Genomic DNA, 21,231 nt, shown 5'->3' on the forward strand with positions numbered 1-21,231 from the left:
AGACCCTTTTTGGTACCATAAAAGCTCATCCTCAGAGAGAAGGCTTTTAGGTTAGTTCCAGCTTTGGGCACTGTGTCTGCAGTGTAGGGTGTTTGCAGCAATAAGGACTTATCTTCCACCTTTGTGGGGCAACACCACTAAATTAAAATGTTTGAGGAATCTCTTGGATTGGAACCCTGACCAACAACTAAAAAAAAAAAAAAAAAAAAAAAAAAAAAAAAAAAAAAAAGCCTCTCATGCTTGCTACTGGGGTAAGAAGTTCTTTTATTCCAGCTACCCTATGCCAGACCAGCATCATACAATGCAGAGAGTTGGCTAAAATGTGGTAAGCGTGCATCCTAGAGTGAAATGAGAAAGTTCTGAAACCACCCAGAGTTGGAGGCATATGTGGAAGCCAGAGCCCCGTGTTCTAGCAGCAGCACCGGCCACCTCAGAGCCATCTTCCCACTACCTGCCATATAACAGCCACCTCCCCATTCTTCATGCTACTTTAATTTCCCCCAGGCTCCCTCCGTGAACTTACTGAAATTCTTTTAATCTTGAAAGCATTCTCAATTTGTGGGGCAGAGTTGTAGCTGTACAAGTTGCTAATTTCTCTCATGCTGTGGAATACAGAAAGTATCCGTCTTTTCAAATGAGATCTTCACGCCCTGAATCTGGGTAATTTCTCCTGCTTTAATCAGCTGCTGCAATGTGTTGCCCTTTAAATCATTGGGAAATTGATCTAGCTGATCTATAGTGCCTACCTCTTCCCTTGAATAGCAAATACATTCCTCAAACAAAATTCATTTCTGCTTAGAGATTGTTACAGAATTTATAGATCCATTTAGAAACAAAATACTTTACATATTATGTTCCTGGAATAATTAGGCATTAATAATAACAAACGCAGCAACGATAACAAAAATGAGGAGAGACTGGCATTTCGTAGAAGCCTGCTATGGTTAATACATTAGAGATAGAAAAATACGGTTAATGGAAGAAACTTAATGAGCTACTGGTCCAGGGAAATTTTATCATTTGTTGTATATACGCAGCAGTAAATGAAATATTTCAGAAAGGTCAGTCAAAGAATTCTGCTTTTCAGTCTTCAAATCTCTTTTTTAGTTAGAAATGGCAGTTCATGCCTGTAATCTCAGCACTTGAGAGGCTGAGACACGAGAATTGTTATGAGTTCAAGGCCAGCCTGGGATCCATTGTGAATTCTGGGCCATTGGTTGTCTTCTGACCTCCAGGAGTGTGGGGTGGCGTGCATATGTATCCGTGCATTAACACACACACACACACACACACACACACAATCATTCAGTCAATAAATCCATATAAATTTTAAGAAAAAAAACTTTTCTTTGTTTCCTCTATTAAGCAAGTTTGTACCAAACAAATACACTGATTATTACTTCCTTTAAAAAGCACCTATGAAAATAAAGGTTGTGTTTTGCTTGTGTTATTGGTGCTTAGAGCTGTACCTGATGTTGTGGAGGTGCTTAACAAACATTTGTTAAGTAAATTATCAAGCAAATACGAAGCTGACAAATAAGGGATCCCCCTTCCATCCCCATTGTACAGAAAGCAGACGGCTGGTTTCTGAACTTTCTGTCAAATAGCTACGACATCAAGAGTCCAAAAAAGGCATGGTAGGCATATTTTTAAAAAACTTCTTAAGTTTTATTTATGTTTCTTATCTCTCTTTCTCCCTTCTCTATCCCAATCTCTTCCAACACCCCAACATCGGGTAGGAGAGAAAGAAGGTTAGTAGGGAAGAAGGGCGTGGTTTTCCTTAGCTGCTTCCTGCTGGTTAGGGTTGTTGGGTTCCTTGGGGCAAGTCCAATCCTCATTTCAGGATATCGCCAACTTCTTCTCATCGGGCTGGATCAACAGAAACCAGGAGCAGCAAGGGGCAAGCACCAGCAGCCTTCCTCTTTCTCAGAGCCCCCCCCTTCTCTCTCTGTGCTCTGGTATTATCCTTCTCCAGAGTCCTCAGAATTAAACTATCTGCAACTGGCAAAGAGCCTCTCTCAGAGACCACACGAGGCAAATAGTTTGCTGGTGTGAACAATCTGAATCAGCCCCATACCCCACACCTGGGATTAAAACAAAACTGTGTTTACATATCATAAACCAAAACTTCCACAACAAGACATTCTGTACCTTCTCTGGGGAACAACTGGATGGTACCAATCCTTCAAATAAGAGGAGGTATGCAGATAACTGTAAAACATCCACCATAACCAGCAAGATATAATTGGTGTTATACAGGAAGCTATGGTGACTCTTTGACCATCACATAAGAGCAGTTCATGATTTTCACTCCATCTAGAAATCTAAAAATCCTGTCTCCTCTCACCATAGTGTGACAGAAACCGAGAGAGAGGACATACGGGAAACCAGGGTGAAAAAAAGACAAACACTGTACCTGCTCTCCTGTCTTGGACACTCCACGATGGGACATCCTCTAGGAAACATGTCGCAGGGAACATCGGGCCATTGTGTGAACATCGCGGAGAGCATTACACAAATCCGGATGGCATCGGGGATTCAGTCCACAAGAAAAATGCCTTCTACAGATAAATGCCCTACCATTTCCAAAACTCCTTCCAAAGCACCTTGATGGCGGCCCTCCAGACTCGGCTCACTGAGCAAAGGTCCTCCAACCTCTGAAGCCACTCGGAAACAGGAATAAATTCAGATCTGCACTTGAGGCCAAGCTTTTTTTTTCCAACATTGAAAACAAACTTCTTGTTTGGACCATGAGTGTAGTGGTGTTAGAATAAATGCTGGTCTTTCGACGGCCTCGTTTAATTTTATTCTTCAAGCTCACACCCATGGCGCAATGGCACCTGATGGAGTGGCAACCAATGACCACTTCTTTTCTACCTTTGTAGTTCTTAGCCACTCTGAATTTGCTTTCTAGGTCAGTTACTTCATGTGGCCTCTTCCTGCATCATTAGCAGTGGATTCTGTCAGGACCTTGGTGAACAAGGCAACTTGAGCTTAAATTAGCACAGAGAAAATGATTCAAGCAAGGAATGTGGTAAACACAAAATATGCAAGGCTGCTCCTGCTGGCTACCTTCCTAAGTATGGTCAATGGTTGGCAATGGTTGTGCCGTTCTGGACTGCAAAAAGTATCCTATTGCAGTTAGAGGAGGATGGGCAGCATCAAATACAAATAAGAGTGAAAACACTGTTTCTGTCGAATCCAGCATTCGTGTTCAGAGCAGCATGTAAGAGGGAGACAAAGCTGACCCAAACCCCCTTCTTTATCCTAAAGAAGTACAATATCCACACTGAAACTGAATCACTTTCCCAATGGGTTGGATTTCCATGACACTAATCTCCTATTTCACAGTAAATTGATGCAAAGGTGAACCTTTTCCCTTTAAACACACACACACACACACACACACAAAGAGAGAGGGGGGGAGGATATGAATGTCTAGTTATGTAAGATGATCTGAACAATATTGTTATTGTTTGAGTGGGGGCAATTACTGTTTTGAGAAAGGATCTCACTATGTAGCTTAGACTGGCCTCAGAGTCATAATCCTCCTGTATCAGCCTCTTAAGTGCTTAGGCTCTGTTCTTAGATATCTTTGGCTCATCCCACCCATAGACAGGATGCTCCATCCCACTCAGCAGCCTTTCCCAGCTCACCTTGCTTCCCTTCCTCCTTCCACTCCTTGCTGCTTTCTCTCCATCTTTAGGCAGTCTTATTTTCACCCTGCAGGAAAAGGAGGGCATCACTCCCAATATGACCGCTATGAAAGAGGCATAGTGGGAGACAGAGGAAGAGGACTGTCAAAAAGCAGAGGAGGAATACAGCCAAGAGCAGAGGCATAGCCTTTTTAGCCACAACTTGCTAAGGGGGGGATAAATGATACCAAAGCCTGGCAGAATGTTCGGTTACCATTTACATATACATAACCATATTTTAAATAGCTATCATAAGACGATTTGAATCTTATTCTATAGTAAGGAACAGGACATTCTCAAAGAATTTTTTGTTTTCCTTATAAAGTTTCTGGTTAAAAATGTATGTTAGTCACTGTTCTATTGCTGTGACATGACACCGTGAGCAAGGCAACTCTTATAAAAGAAAGCATTTAATTGGGGGCTTGATTAGAGTTTCAGGGACTTGGTCCATTCTCATTATTGCCAGGAGCATAGCATGGTGGAGAGCAGGGATGGTGATGGAAAAGAATCTGAGAGCAACACACATCCTGATCCATGGGGTGTGGGGGGAGAGATAGAGAGAGACTAGGCCTGGCATGGGCTTTTGAAACCTCAAAGCCCACTCCCAGTGACACACTTTCTCCAACAAAGCCACACCTCCTAATCCTTCCAATCTTTTCGAATAGTTCCACTCCCTGATGACTCAAATATATGAGCATATGGGGCTATTCTTATTCAAACCACCACACTTGTGTTAGCTTTCTATCACTGTGACAGAGTACCTAAGGTAAACAAATGAAGGTAGGAAAGGTTTGTTTTGTCTTGTGGCTTCAGAGGTTTCAAAGCATGGGCACTTGGCCCCGTGGTTTTGTGGATTAACGTGGACCATGTTAAGGTGGTTCCGCCTGTGGAGGAAACCTGTTCACCTCCTGTCTCAGTGCCTCCCAAGCCTGGTGACCTGATTTCCATTCCCAGAACCCACAGTGAAAAGAGAGAATTGACTCTCAAAAGTTATCTTCCGGCCTCTGTGTGCTCACGTGCACACACAGAGTGATGACGCACATATACACTAAAAATACAATAAAAACGTTAAAATGGAGATCCTGCCTCCTGCTGCTGTGCACTCAGAAATGGGAAGAAAACTTATTCCTAAGACTGATTGTCTCACTCAGCTCCAGAGCTGCTCTGTGAGGCTCCAATGGCAAGGCCCTATCCTGCTGGACCATGTACTGCTGACCCCTGACCCCAACACCTGAGCCAAAGTCAGAGAAGAGCCAAGTACAAATAGGGCACAAACCTCATTCCAGATCCCAAATGCTAGCACACAACCCTCAAAGTTCCAAAGGTGCCTGCTGGCTTTAGCCAGCTCCGAGTCTCGTATCAGGAGCCTTGAGAGATGTACATGCTGACAGAAAACACATGGCGGCCTGCGGCTCATCTTTCCTTTTCAAGGTTGCCCTGGGGGATGGAGGCTCTCAAGAAGGGCTGTCCTGAGGAGTCATGCTAGATCTCTTCCTGTGAGTGCAGCAAGTCAACCTTCAGCCTAGGCCACACCTGTACATGCACACACACACACACACACACACACACACACACACACACCCCTACTATTTCAAGTCTGTGAAGACCCTACAGAACAGTATTCAAATGCCCCTTCTTGCTCTCTGCCTCTGGCCTCTCACAGTTGATTCCCCAAAGCCTCATATTTGAGAAGTGAAACTGAACATACCGCCACTTTCATGAAGGGGGAAGAACCTTGAAGGAGGCCTTTTTGTTGGACTTCTTTCTCATGGTCACACACAAGCCCTCTCGCTATGAACAGTTTTGCAGCTGCCCTCCTTGTGTGGATTTTGACTTCTCCCAGCGGCAGTGGCCATGGCAGAGGGGAAGGCTGGCCCATACATATGGCCTGCAGCAGTGGAGGCTTGGAAGTATTCTACCAGAGCTGCGGTAAGATCTTACGAAATGTTCGCTTGTGGTTATGGGGAAATTAAAGTCTACAGGTGTGGACAGCGTGAGCTCTACGTTGGTACGGGTGAGAAAGGAGGTTTTCCACAGCCCAGTGCTTTTTCCACTGCAGTGAGTCTTTGAGGGCCATGGGATCCCTTTGGAACTGTGAGAAGGGAAGGGAGAGGGAGAGTGGGACAGCCTGCTGAAAATGAGAGGAAGAAACAGAAAGAGACAGAGAGAGCGAAAGAGTCTAGATTTGGAGCCAAGAGTAAGGCTCAGGCCCTCCAAGAACAAATGATCAGTGGTTTTTTCCAATAGGTTTTTCTTCCCAAACCCTGAGCCTGGGCTGGCTTTCCAGGGCATCCATTTTGCAAACCGTGTAAGCAGCAAGACAGCGACCCCCTCCAGAGTGCTTGCCAGGCTCTGCTGTGCCACCCATTAAAGCAGCAGGCACTTGAGAAGCAGCGCCCAATGCCAGCGTTTCCCAAAAGGGCCAAAGACAGTAAAGGTTTGACTGGGTGATGAAGCGTGCATTAGACACTTAGTTCCCAGTGCGATGGTTTGGGAGGTGGCACATGTCCAGCAGGGAGAGATCGACTGTTGGCACCGCCAGCCAGAACTTAGGAGCGAGTTAGTTATAAAGTCTGAATCTGGTGCCGACCCTCACTCACCTTTTTCCTTCAGTGATATTATGACACAGTGAAGAGAAACGAGCCTTAGGATCGACTTCTAGTGGCAAATAGTTTCCAGTGGCTTTGCAAAAGGCAGACATTATAAAACCTGGAAATCTATAGGGAGATAGGGCTACTGTGTCTTGAGCTGAAGAGTGTGGACCAGAGATGCTAAGGCCTTGTGCCGGTATCACCATAAGCTGGGAGCAATGGAAGCAACTCTGGAGCAAATAGCTGAACCTAACTTCTGCCATCCAAGGACCTGACCTGAGAGACACACATAGTCAGTTTGGTTTCTGGGGCAATTTGATGGATTTGTTTATTCTTTTAAAAGGAACATTGAAGCGCATTTTAAAAATTAGGAATAAGAAAAAGAGAATGATGGTTGGATGGCGAAAGTGTTGACCTTGTCATGCTTGCTATGCTTGGGTTGAATGGCAGCCTAGACTGCTGGTGATACGTTCATTTAAGATACAGGATGACAGCAAGATCTGAGTCATGTGGACTGGTTGGTATTTGATTCTCCAGGTCATTCAGCCTCATGGAATTGGCTAGTCTGTGTCCAAGAATCCCCATCAGACCACAGCCAAGTCTCAAGTGTCCTTTCACTCACCTGGAGAAGAGGCAAGAAGATTGGGTCTGTTGGGGAAGAAATGGGGACATAAGGGCTGCCTCGCTATCTGGAGGCGGGACTTCCCTGCAGAGCAATTACATCTCAGGGATAAGCCCTGGGCGCATGGAATAACGGAAGAGAGGAGATAAGGAAGAAAGGAGATGAAGTTTTCATCCAGGAATAGTGGGGAAATCAGCCAATGAAACCAAAAGATAAAAGCTTTGTGGGAAGGGTGTTTCGGAGGCAGTTACCAGGGGACACGATGCGAGGAAGGGAGCAAGGTTTGGATCATCAAAAGTAAATTGAAACTTAAAGGATAAGAAAAGCAGCTGTGCAGCGTCTCCTACTAGAAGGGCCTGTGTGGGTCAAGGACCATGCTTAATGCTTCATTGGCATGACCCTTGCTTTACCGGTCTGTGAAGTCAAGGCCAGAGATGACAGCTAACTTTGTAAAGCCTATCCAGCTAACACTGGAGAAGTCAGGCTCCAGGGGCACAGAGAAGCCGAAAGGTTGAGTAAATACTTGTGGAACCAAAACACGTTGACCACTGGCCTCTCTGAATCTAAAAGCCATGCTGTTAATAACCCTGGTGTGGCGAGTTTGAGTGTTGGGCAGTGGCACGGGGGGCGGGAGGAGAGAAGGAGAGGTTCGCAGAGAAAATAGCTGTGCATAAAGGTAAAGAGGCGGTGACATGACCAGGCCAAGTTCAGGGGGCTGAGAAATGACAAGTGAGATCGAGTCAGAGCCCTAGACAAGGGGCAGTGTGCCTGCCTTTGGCTTTGAGAAGCTCCCACCCCATCCCGGCCGCTTTGGAACAATCCCTTGGGTAGTTAGGAGGAGGGTGAGTATTGCAATAGAGCCTATTTGTGCCTGGAAATGAGGGTTGTAGCTGGAAGGCATGATAGATCAGGAAGAAAAGCCTAGTCACCATGAAGACCATTCAACAGTCTTCAGATTGCAGGAGTCCTGGGTACACTCTAGGGTCGGTAGAAAGGCGAGCTGAACCCTAGGCGCCCCTTCAGGGGCTGTGCTCACTCTGTCTTCTGAACGGCCCTGAGCTTTGAAAGGCTGAACGGCTGTACCCCTCCAGACACAGGGAGTCTCCCATTCTGCTGCTGGGTTGGCAGGGCAGCAACCTCAGTCACAGGCTGCCTGACGTGATGGATGCTCTGGTCAGCATGGTGTTGAGGCAGTATCAGTGCACATCAGGGGCTTCCGGGATCCCACTAAGTACCTGGAAACAGAGTCTCTGTGGTGTTCAAGGGTTGTGCTTTGTTTGTCTCTTTTCATTTCCTTTGTGATTTTAGGTCCAAGAGGAGGAGGCTTAAGCCAGCAATTGCTTTCTGAATCTTTTTTTTTTTTTTAATTTTTCAAGAGAAAGAAAGAATACTTTCTGAATGTTTGGTTCTGACCAGGAAGCTGAGTGTGGTGGCACATGCTTGAATCCCAACACTTGGAGGTGGAGGCTGGAGGATATGGAAGTTCAAGGTCATCCTTAACTGCATGGTGACTTTGAGGCCATCATGGATAAACGAGGCCTGGTCTCAAAAAAATCAAAAAAAATATTTAAAAATCTAAGGAGGAAGTATGCAAAATGTTTTGAAAAGCAGAAGTTCTAACCTGTTCAAGTAAGAGAACTGAAAAAGAAAAAAAAAGAAAGCCAGTGTTGTCAGAGCAAAGTGCAAGAACATGTAGAGAATTTTAACTATGTTAATTCATAAGATAATATTTTGAAAAGCCTAGACATACGGTACCAGTGCCCACTGGTGCAGTTACTGATAGGCAGCCGCTAGTATAGTGTAGATTATAAAAGATACAATGTATATTATAAAAATATTTATGTGTATCACAAAAATATATATTTATTAAGGGAAAAAAATCAATAGCAGTGGGAGAAACAGGGTGCACAAGAAAGTAGGAGACTGCGTTATGGAGAAAATGTTTGTGCATCCTGCCAAAAAAATTCATACATTAAGAGCCAGTGAGGTGTCTGCAAGCCTGATAACCTGCAACTGGTTCCTGGAATCCATGTTACAGCAGAAGGAAAAAAAAAAAAATTGATTCCGCATGGTTGTCCTGTGACCTCCTCATACACACCACCTCATGGGTATGCCCGCACTCATGTACACACATCACTCACTCATGCACACAGACTCACACAATAATAACAAATTTTAATTTATATGTTAAATCCTATTTATAAGAGGGTGGTATATATTAGGAAATAAGGCTTTTGCAAGGAAGGCAATTAGATCATGAAAGCTGAACCCACATTTCTGTGAAATTTTTTTCCTTTCCAAAAATAAAAAGACCCCTGGAACCAGAAGACCAACCCTGCTGGGCACTCAGATCTCAAACTTTTAACCTTGAGAACTCTGAGAAATACGGATTTCTTGTTCAAGCCCCTCTGTTGGCAGAAATTTGTCACAGTAGCCTGAGTCAAGAGAAACAAGCAAATGAGGTCAAAACTTATATAACAGATAAGTCAGGGGAAAGACAAGGGCTTAGGAGCTGGAGTTGGCAAATCTCATTCAAACTGTTGGGGAATACTCTAGGCCTCAGCCGAACTGGTAAAGTGCTTACAATATGACCATGAAGACCTAAGTTCAATGCCTAGAACTCACACAAACATGCTAGGTGTGGTAGTGTGTGCTTGTAATCCCAGCACTGGGAAGGAAGAGACGGATACAGCCCCCGGTATCACTGGCAGGCCAGCCTAGCCCAGTTGGTGAGTTTCAGGACAGACTAAAGACTCTGCCTCAAAAATTAACGTGGATATCACCTGAGGAACACCACTTGAGATTGTCCTCTGACCTCCACATATATGCACCCACAGACATAGACACACACATACCGGATTCACTGGGTCTCTAGGTCACTGTGCTGCCTGGCCCTCACTCCCTCGGAAGCTCTAAAAGAGAAAAGTGCTTCATTTTCCAGCATACAACTTTGCTTTTTAGTTCAAGGTTTTTCCTTCATCTTCAGAGGCAGCCCTGTAGCATCTTGTTTCAGTCATCTCATTACTTTCTTATACTGTGACAAAGCCCTCTACCTCCTTCCTGGGGGCATTTAGATGAGGATGGCCTCCCAAACACAAGATTCATAACTTCAATGGCAAAGTCTCTGACCACATACAGTAGCATTCATAGGTTCCAAAGATGAGGACGTGGGTGTTTTTGATGATCGTTTTCCAGCCTACTATGAGAGAGATAATATTTTACCTTACAGGGCTGTGTAAGGATTCGGTGAAAGAGACTATGGGAAAAGTTCTCCACCTATACTACATGTTTCATAAATCTTTGTTGTTGGTAACTTTATATGGTATAATGCAATCAATAGAACAGTGGTTCTCAACTTTCCTGTTATGACCCTCATGTTGTGGTGACCCCCAACCATAAAATTATTTCATTGCTACTTCCTAACTGTAATTTTGTTGCTGTTATGAATTGTAATGTAAATGTCTGATATGAAGGATATCTAATATGTCACCACAGCAGTAGTTTGAGTGACAATGAGTGTTTTGGGGTTACTTATAGGAGTGTGGGTCAGAGGTTGCCTACAGGAACAGAGCTGACTAAAGGGAATTTGCATCATCAAAAGCTCACTCCAACAAAAGGGAGACTCACAAAAGCCGAAACCCTGGATCTGTAGGCAACACTAGTTGTAGGCAATTTAACAGGTCAGAGGCTTGTTTCCTTAGGAATCCATACTGCCTCTACCATCATGGAAGGGATCTTGTACATCTGGTAAGTTTCAGAAACTTCCTGAACTTTTTGTGTTGTCTTCTTTCTGAGTCTTTAGGATCTTCCTGAGTCTTTATGGGCTTTCTTCCACAATTGAGCCAACTGTAGGAAATTGCTATATAAATTCCTACTAGGCACCACCTTTAAAATGTTCTATCATCTACCAGTAACTCTACATAAGTGAACAAGCCTTTGACACATAGTCTATCGGGAGACATTTAAGATTCGAACTAAGGCACTGTGGGACTCGAACACTGACTGCATGACATTCAAACGTGTGTGCCCATAAGTAAAGTTTTATTGGCACGCAGCTGCATCCATTCTCTTATGTATTGTTGATGGCTACTCATGGGCCATAACAGCAATGTTGAGAAGTCTGATCTTGCTCATGTGCCACACTCTTGGATACCAACCATCTTTATAGACATAACTGGCCAAAGGTAGGAAAGAATGTCAAAATTGTCATGAGATCAGATCCTCAAGTTCTGAATCTTCTGGATGATTCTAGCAATAGAATGACTATATGGACAAACAAACCCTAAAACTCTCATGTTCGTAAGAAAATTGTAGGCTTTCCCTCAGAAAATGATCTGTGCTCTTATAATCTCCCTCTTAGATGTCTAGAGTTCCAGCTTTTGTGAGACTCACACATGATGGTGTGGGCTTTTTCTGATGCAGCTCTTTTAAAATCAATAGTCACTCAGAATGCCTCACGTAACCCTTACAGAAAAAAATCCTAGAGGAAGGTTGGACAGAGATCTCCATTTCTAGATGTGGAAACTGGGGCGCATACATAGTAAGCAAGATAATGTGCTGAGCTTAATACAAACCTCAGTACACAGCTTCCCCTCTCCTGGCATTCTAATGGGCAAACATCTAGAAGGAGCAAGAAGAGGATGGAAATATCTTCCGATTAAAGAACAGTTTTTCCTCTCCCCCAACCCCCATACCTACTCTCTGCATCTCCTTACATATTCAGAATTGCCTCAGTTTGGCTCTCCCTAAGCAGCCATCAGGGACCTTCAGTAGCTCTAGAGGAGAGCCCCCACACTAACATTTATAATGATGTGTCTTAAGTTGCAAGATGGACTATAGAAGTGACATCCTCCAAATTAAAAAAAAAAAAAAAGCCACTGGGAAATTCCTTTACCAGTAAGAATGGTACTGCACCTGGTCCTCAAGCTTTAGACATACAGTTAGCATCTACCCTCCTGTCCTGAGGCAAGCAGCCTCATTCACATCTGTCTAAATAGGATTTATAAGTTGTTGACATTTGCTTCGGGTAGGGCAATTTAACTGACCTCCACAATGTCCCTTAATTAGAAAAGTCTAAATCTGGTCACGAACAGGCACCTGCATAATCCATCAAGGTAGTCAAACAGGACAATTAATCAGGCTTTAAGAATGCAAAACAATGCGGGCAAAATCTCCTGTAGAATAGAGGGCAAATGACGAATGACCCACCCCCATAGCTCAATGAACAAGGCATATGGATAAAGTGTTCATCAAAAGTTTTAAGGTGTCCTGAAGGGGGGGAGGGGGAGAACGTCTTTCTTCAGAACCAGACAACTCTGAAGTAAATGGAGCATAAAACCAACACCAAAGAAACATAAAAAAATCAAAAAGAATCACGGCCATGCAGTCATTTAGCTGTGCTTTCTTATCCTGCACAGAAAGTAATATCCCTTAGCTTAAGCTGTTGTGCAGTTGTGTAGTTAAGGAAAATATTAAGAGATGGAGAGAGAGAGAGAATCTAAATTCCAGGGGTGATAAGTTTGTGTACACAGGATGCAGGCTGAACAGCAGATCACCTAGAACAGGGTTGGCTTTTGATCGATTTTTAAAACAGGAAGTTGACTTAGAAAATACAAGAGATGCAGATTTTTACTTTTTTATTTTATTTTATTTTACTTTATTTAGGCTAGTAAGAACACATGCTGGAAGGGAAGCAATCTCTACAGATAGATTCCTGGGAGCCCACCACTGGGACTCTCAAGGGGTCTCATTAAATGGAAACCACTTAGAAGCCAAACCTGCAGGGTGGTGGGAGTGCTCCTGAGCACATTTAAAAGGGGATACTAAGTAACTGGGCGGACAGAGGGAAATCAGCCAAGTCTGCGGTTCTAAAGCAGCCTCTTTAGTAAGCAGAAAATAGGTGTTTTGAAAGGCTATCCACTTCTCTTTCCAGCCATATGACATCCCCATGGGCTCCTGACTCTGCTTGTGTTTTGCAAGGAGCATCCTGGGAGAGGCGGAGATGCAGGAGGCTGTCTTCCAGCTCAGCAGCTGGTTCTCAGAGCCAGCACATTCCCAGCACCACAGGCAGCATGGAGTCCTGGACATGGCCTCCACCTAAACCTGGGTGGTGGAATGTGTGCAGGGAGGGCATGGGACACCAGAGTCTGAGAAAGTGGCCTTCAATGAAAAGCCATTGCAAGCTCCATCTGTACAGTGGTGAAGGGACACGCAGTTGCCGGGGGTTGTATGGACTTTTGACAGTAGTGTCTGGGAGATACAGAGCAACAGGTACCCCCCACACACACACACACAAGATCCCCCCCACACACACACACACAAGATCCCCCCCCACACACACAAGATCCCCCCCCCCCAACACACAAAAGACACAAGCAGCAGGCCAGGGCTCTACATAAGAAGAGAAAAGTGGCCTTCTAAGTAATTTCATGCACCTTAGGTTTGTGTTACACCTTTCCTGGACACCTCCTAAGGTCAGGTTCTAGATCTCTGACCCAGTAGCTCTAGGCCAGGGAACAGGAAATACCAAGCAGGTGCCAGAACTATGCCGCAGTCAACCAGGAAGCAAGTGCCTGCACATTTGTGTGAGGCTGAAAAGGGAGCAATGTGCAGATTAGGGTGTAGAAGGAGTCCCTTTGGCTCTTAGCCATGAGGGTGGAGTGCCCAGGACCACTTTGTATCATGGCCACAAGTGCTGTCCTTTTTCGCAATAGCTAAGGCCTTTCTTGTCCAAAAGGCTTATCTGTGTGTTAGTAACAATTAGTCCTTCTTTTACTGTGGCTTAAAATGTCCCTTTAAATATGTAAGCTCTACTTACACAAAATTAACTAACATTGTGTTCATTTAACAAGTCTTTACAGATGTGCACACTATCCACGGAACTATCAATAGAATTTCCTAAAGTGTTTGGTAGACTACAACTGATGTTTCATGATTGCTTTAAAACACTGAATAGCAGAGAAAGTGTGTACTAACTATCACAAAATAATTTTGCTACGATTTTTCTTGAATTTGTTTCAAAAACCTTGGCTCTATGGGCCTAATTCTTTCATCTTCATATTGACACTTACATATTTCCTCCACTTCCTTTTCTTTTTTTTAAATTTGATAAGCAGTCTCACCAATGCTGCCTAGGGTAACCTTAATCTCTTGATCCTCCTGCGTCAACTTCCTGAGTAATTGATGTGTGTGTAGACCATGGCACCAACATGATTACTCTTACCTAGAAGACTTACACTGCCTGGCAGCTGCAGACGTATTTGTTTGTGTGCCTAGCATGTTCCAGCCCAAAGAACACGTTTTTGACTTACCAATCAGCTGATTCTGGACTTGGTTGGGTTGAGTTCTCTTGGTAATAACACTTCCTGCCCCAACCTCTGAAGATACTTTTTCCCACAAAGCTCCTCCCACTTTGCCACTTTTTCTTTTAAAAGTACACTGAGGTCTGTCTGAATCACTGTTTCGTGATTCAGCACCCTGCCATTATCCTACTCTCAGAAGCTTATGTCTACTGTGGACATCTTAACAACAAAAATCAAGGGGTCATTTAGAGGAAAGGACAAAGTTTGCCTGCATGATTAAGGCCCGGCTGTATAGAACTGAGTTGACTTAATGTAGCATTAAGCTGTCTTTCTACCTGTATATTCTGTGATTGCTTGTACTGGTCAACTTTGTGTTGACTTTGGGGAAGTGTGTACTGGAGAACGAACCCAGAGCCTTGTGTGTGCCAGACAAGCACTCTGCCACAAGCTATACCCTTAGCCCATCTACTAGATTTCTAGATGAGATCACTTGAAGTGATCTAGCCATATATATATTTTTTTTTTTTTTTTTAATCAAGGCTGTCTGGCTCATTCACAACTCTTTGTCCTCACTCCTACTCATGTGCAAAGATAGAGAAAACTTCGTAGCTCTCTCTGGTCTGTCCATATGGATAAAAACATTCTGAATTCCAAATAACTGCGAATGAGGCTGCTTGCACACACAGTGCTTAGGGGGTGACCCAGTTTCTTTCTCATCTCTGTTGTCACTCAAAGACGCCTGCTAAGTAATTCCTCCAGACAGAACCATGAGACATGAGATCTCAGAGACATCAGAATAGCAGTGACGCATTTCATCCAGCACCAGCAACTTCCGAGTGCCACTGACGCCACTGGCCACAGTCAGCGAAGGAGAAGACACTGCAGAGTTCTTCCTGACTGGTATTCTTCGTCTCTAAGTGGGCATTGCAGGTCCTGCTAGAATGCCAGAAGTACACAGGTAGAGGACATTGGTCTATTTCATCATAGTTGTGGTGGATAAGAGGGAAACACCCCTGCATGGGATTTGGGGAGGAGGGGTCTGAACAGCTCTTGGAGATCAGCTCAGTGTCTCCAGAGGCAGGATTGTAGGTTTGGGCAGTCTGTGTCTGTGGCTCCTGGTGAAACATTGGGGTGTGGGAAAGTTGTCACTTGATGAAGAATTTCCCCTCAAAGTGGAATTTTTCAGAAAGGGTTAGCCTCCTGCCAGGCCCTCTGATAAGCAAACCAGAGGCTCTTTAATGGACTGGAGTAAGGCCAGGCCTTGTTGAACCTTGAGTTTTCAATCTAACTCCTCTTGCTTAAAAGGGGAACCCCTGGCCTTTCTGGGCCAGAAAGGCGGCATGTTCTCACTGTGGTCACTGAGCCAATCATTGGAAGAACACAACAGGACCATCCTGGGCAAGCTCAGCTTCCTCTTCAAGCAGAAACCACACAGAGAACTCACCCAGTTTCAGATCAGAGCTACCACATAAACCAAGACCATACCAGTATCTCCAAAGAGCAAAATTTCCTCTTTCCAAGTAGTCCCTCTTGTAAAACAATTTGCCCAGGTCCTTCATTGCCCAAGACCCTAGAAAAGTATAACGCTTTACAGCTGCAAACAATCTACAGGACTCAACTCTAATTGAGAGGAACAACAATTTTATTAAGGTACTATAATTGTGCCCTTTACATCCACAATTCCTGTGCTATTTCCCCATTTATCTGTGAGAGACACATTCTAAGACCGCAAGTAGACAGTGGAAGTCATAAAGTGCTGACCTTCTGTATCTGTGGCTCTTTCTATACACACATGCCTCTGACAAAGTCTGATTTACAAATAGGCCCAGTTAAAAGTGACAATCAGCAACTAATAATGAAGTAATTTAACAACATACCCTAATTTCATTGCCGCTAGCACTACTCTTGCCCTTTAGGGCCATTGCAAAGTAGGATAAGGGTCATCTGAACACAAAGCACTCCAGTCCTGTGGTAACCAATCTGATAACTGAGATGGCTATGAACTGACTGATCTGTGAGTCCCTTCTGCTGAGTGGGTGTGCTGGACACAGGTGGAATGGCACGGGAGTTCATGGTGCTGCTCGGAATAGTTTACAATTCACAGTGGAGAAATGCTTCCCTCCTGGAATTCTCTATTTTAATATTATGGGTTCGTGATGGGAACAAATTGTAGAACATAAAACTGCAGATGTCGAGCAGTTTTTCATAGATTATCAGAAGGAGGGGAAATGCTTGTGTAGAGCAAGGGATGCATCTTCTGTGACAGGAACCTCCTCTGGAAACCTAACAACTTAAAGTAAACACACGCTGTGTCAGAGGAGATCTGTGAAAGTTATTACAGTGGCTTGGACCCTGGAGCCTGAAAGTGTGGCATCAGAGCCTTCTTCTTCTGGTTTCTCCATTTGTGGAAAAGCTAGCCAACCTCAGCCATCAGACAAATACCCAAAGCTTCCTCCACCACCCACTCCATCTGGGCACCGCCTTGGATCTGAATCACGGGGTCAAAGGTGTTCTAAGAGGGAGGCTAAGTTTTAGCCAGACCCACACTGAGCTTGTTTGAAACCCAAGCAGAGTGAGCCAGAAGTCATTTTCCACTGGCAGAAATGACTTATGCACCTCACATTTGGATTAAATTTGGGCTAAATGAAAGGGTGTTTGTGGATATAAATAAGTGTTGGTGTTTTCGGAATGTACCCGAGGAGAAAACTGTCAGTTGCTCTTGATTTATTTGATCCAGCGGTTCAACAGAGCACAGCTGGCAGGCAAGGATCGAGGGTCCTACCAAAACTGTGCCTGAGAAGTCAGAACCAGTAATCAGAAAGATGGCTCCTGTGTGTGCTACCTGATGGCCAGCTTTCAGGCATAGTGCTCATTTTTAAACTCTGTTTTATTTGGGGTCCCTAAAGGCCTCTCCCTTCCAATCTCCAATCCTAGGTAGAAGAGAAAAAGTTAGTGGGGAGAAGGGACACAGAACCCTTTACTTCTCCCAGCTATTTGGGGTTGATGGGTTCTTCTAAGGCTATATCAATCTCTGTCAACAGCAAATGCAGCAGGCAATTTCCTCCAAGCCTCTGCCACCTCTCCATCTTTCTGCTCCTAACCACCACACTGTCCATGTCTGTTGTCTTCAAACTGCCACTCACCAACGCCACCACTGCTTGCCACCTTTTCTCTTTCTGGGCTCTCATATTTATATCCTCAGAGCCCTAGATCCCACCTCTCTCCATGCCTCATGAGGAAAGGCATTACCAGCTATCAAAGGCCATGCTCCGCATGAGACAATTATCAACTGTGGGCCAACTAAAGCCCAACTAAAATCCCACGTTTGGGATTAAAACAAAAACATACTTACATAACATAACTGGGTTTTACAAAGAAACCAAAACTTCCATTCCATTCGGGGGACTTGCTTCCTGAGGTAGTAAGCCTCAAGAAAGATGGCAAGAGCATGAGGGAGAGATAGGCAGTCATAGCTGTTCTCCTGCTAAGCCATGGGTGTATATTTCACCTCTATCAGAGGAGGGAGAGCTAAAGTCAGAAATACGAGTGCCATCCACTTGACCATGTTATGAGTGAAACCATGAATTCTGACCTTTTCCTTGTCCAGATAATGGGATGTGATGCGTTTCCCAGATGAGCAGAGGTAACAATGAGCCTCAGTTGCCGGTCAGCACAGTTACAAAGAGAACTACCCTCTACTCTATACTCTGTTGCTAAGTCTAAGTGTTGAAATTTGGGAGTATTACGTGCCTTTTCAACTTCTGTCGAGTTTATAAGGCCGCAGCCCCATCGTAAAAAGGTGTGTGTCTGTAACTAAGGAGAAGGCTAATTGTGATTTACAATGTGAAACCCTAGGTGCTCACCTTATCCCCAATGGGACGCCCACCTTATCCCCATCTCATAGCTATGTAGAACAGTGAGGTCTGTGATGTCTTATTTCCTTATTTAAAAAAAAAAAAAAACCAAGACCTAACTATTTACATATATGGAAAACAGCCTCTTTTTTTTTTTTTTTAGCACAATGAGAATCGACAGTACATACCTGAGAGCCGCAAACGCTGAGGGCCACCACTTCACCACTTGCAGCCTCTGCTAGAGAGGGAAGGGTTCGGTGGGGTCATGCCCTCCTAACACTACTTCCTCCTTGTCCCCCTCCCAACTTCGAGGTCTGTGCAGTGTCTCTGAGAACAATTGAGGTCAGTTTGACCATCCCATCGCCCTTCATGTCAAGCAAGCTTCCACATGAATCCTTGGAGGGATACAGAGCCTAAAATAGTTATGCATCCCCTTGTTCAGTTAGCAGCCGTCACACCAGCCCAACAGCGAAGCCTTCAGGTCGATCTAATTCATGCTAGCTCCCCCACAACTGAATAGCTGGCGTGACTAGTTAAATTTAATACTAACTTGACCCAAATCTATTTAAAATGCTTCTTGATAGTTACAAATGTTATTAAAATATTTTTTCTTTTTTTAATTAATTTTTTTTTTTTTACAATTTCATACATGTATAATATATTCTGGTCACACTCAACCACCCTTTCTTACTTCTGTCAATTCCCGCCAAATCTCCCTCCTCCCACTAAATTCCCATCCTATTTTCACATCTTTTTGGTTTTGCTTCACAACCCACCAGGTTTAACCAGAGTCACCCTCTTAGGCACAGCTGTGAAGCTATCCACCAGAGCATGGTTAACTCAACAAGAGCTACCATTTCTGACAACAATCACTTCCTCTTCCAGCAGCCTACAAACTGCTAGTTGCTCGGTTGGGTGAGGCTGTGCCCTGAGCTCATCCCCCAACTACAACTGAATGTTCATAGGCTCAGTATTGTGCAGACCTTATGTAGGCAAACACAGGTGTGAGTTCATGAATGTCGGAAGAACCTTGACATCCCCATAAGACAGCATTTCCAGTTGGCAAAACAAAAGTAGTAGGTTTACCCCTGGTGCCTAGGACATCCCCAGCCATAGGCCTTTGGGTAGGCCCCCAGTACCAGGAATTCTCTCCTGTGGAAGGGGCCTCTGAATCAAGCAGAAGTCCATTGGCTTACTCCATAATCATGCCACTACTGCACCATCTTGTCTGGAAAGCTGAAATATATGTATATATGTATATGTATATATTTTTTTCTTTAAAAGAATAAAAAGTAAGAAAGCAACCATAAATTATTCTAGAGATGAAACCACATCTGATTATTTTAGAACAAAATGCACAGCCTGTACTCAATATAAACTAGAAGGATTGGCTCGAATATTGCTGATGTTAAAGGTTTCTCTGGAAGTGGTTGCTAAAACAATGCACTGAGTACAAATTTGTTTAAGAAATGGTCCCTAAGAAACCCCGGGATGAGGATGAAGAACTCAGACATGAAAGAAAATAAAGCCAATCCAAGTGGCCGCTGCAAGAAATGAATCTTAATTCACACTAAGTACTCAGGAAGAGCCTGTGGGTAATACCTCAAAATGTCACATCCAAACTGGAAGAGCTAGGGTACTGGTCCAGGAGCTATTCCCAGAGGCGTTAGTTCTCAGCACTTCCACCTTAGCTATGTTAAGGGGACAGACGTACTCCTACAGCAAGAGACATATAAGCAGAAAGTCCTACAAGTCTGAAGGAACACATCTTTGGTGGCATTAAATAAACTATGCGCTTTAGTTTACTCAAGCTGCTAAAACAAAACACCTAAGATTGGGTTTATGTGGGAGAGAATTTTCACGTTCAGTTATAATTTATTTATTCAACCAGTCATGGGCTTCTTTCTGTGGAATGGGCATGAAACTGATCAGAGATCAATTGGTTACCCCCCCATCAGTCATGCCAACACTGTACCAATAGGCATATGTTTGTTTTATTCAATTATATTGGTTAAATAGATAGTGGCTAAGAATCCAAAGTAACGGTAAATTTCACATCTGATGAGAGCTTTATCTCAGTTTCATAGATGCTGCCTTCCAGTTTTGCCCTTACAGTGGAAGGGACATACAAGTTTCCTTGGGCATCTTTCATAAAGTAACAACGAATCTCAATCATGAAGGACTGAGTGCCTAACTACCTCCTAGAGTCCATACCTTCCAACACCACTGCCCTGAAGGCAGTGTTAGCGTCTAGACTATAGCACTCTGCCGCGATGCCCTTGAACATTTGATTTGCACATTGAATTACTGAATACACATGAATATGCTGATGAACAGGACAATGGTAAAACAGAGATTGACATCCTTCACCAAAAAGATAATCTATATGGGGAAGCTGTACAGAATGGTCAGTTTCCTGAAATCTAGCTTGCTGAATGATATCTGATAAAGGGGGTGCCAGGATACGGGAGTTTTGAGTACCCTCAGAGAACCAGTCACCTTCTATGCTCCAGAAGTAAGGTGTTCGTGACTGTGCAGTAGTTTCCAAGCAAGTGACCTGCACTGTGTAAAACACAAAGCTGACCCTTCGTGAAGATACAGCCTTCTAAGTGCAGCAGCCATAAATTTATTTTTATTTTTTATTAAATATTTTTATTTTAATTTTTATTAATTACACTTTATTCACTTTGGTATCTCCCCATAAACTCCTCCCTCCTCCCCTCCCAGTTCTACCCTTCCTCCCCCTTCTCCCTGCATGCCCCTCCCCAAATCCGCTGATAAGGGAGGTCCTCCTCTCCTTCCTTCTGAGCCTAGTCTATCAGATCTCATCAGGAATGGCTGCGTTGTCTTCTTCTGTGGCCTGGCAAGGCTGCTCCCCCCTCAGGGGGAGGTGATCAAAGAATAGGCCAATCAGTTCATGTTAGAGACAGTCCCTATTCCCATTACTATGGAACCCACTTGGACACTGAACTGCCATGGGCTATGTCTGTGCAGGGGTTCTAGGTTATCTCCGTGAATGGTTCTTGGTTGGACTATCAGTCTCAGAAAAGACCCCTGTGCCCAGATTTTTTGGTGTTGTTGCTCTCCTTGTGGAGTTCCTGTCCTCTCCAGGACTTACTATTTCCCACTTCTTTCCTAAGATTCCCTGCACTCTGCCCAAAGTTTGGC

The 21,231-nt window shown here is 44.1% G+C and overlaps 1 protein-coding gene across 1 annotated transcript in view; it reads left to right on the top strand.

Annotated features, from left to right (window-relative positions):
* The first annotated feature begins 5,413 nt into the window (after nt 1-5,413).
* The window catches only part of Ly86 (lymphocyte antigen 86), a 66,801-nt gene continuing 50,983 nt past the window's right edge, over nt 5,414-21,231 (top strand). The window contains exon 1 of the mRNA XM_021650947.2: nt 5,414-5,624. Coding sequence (XP_021506622.1) covers nt 5,489-5,624 — 136 coding nt within the window. The 5' untranslated portion in view covers nt 5,414-5,488. The remainder of the gene's footprint in view (nt 5,625-21,231) is intronic.

The sequence above is a fragment of the Meriones unguiculatus genome, chromosome 19 (assembly GCF_030254825.1).
Source record: "Meriones unguiculatus strain TT.TT164.6M chromosome 19, Bangor_MerUng_6.1, whole genome shotgun sequence".
Classification (NCBI taxonomy): Eukaryota; Metazoa; Chordata; class Mammalia; order Rodentia; family Muridae; genus Meriones; species Meriones unguiculatus.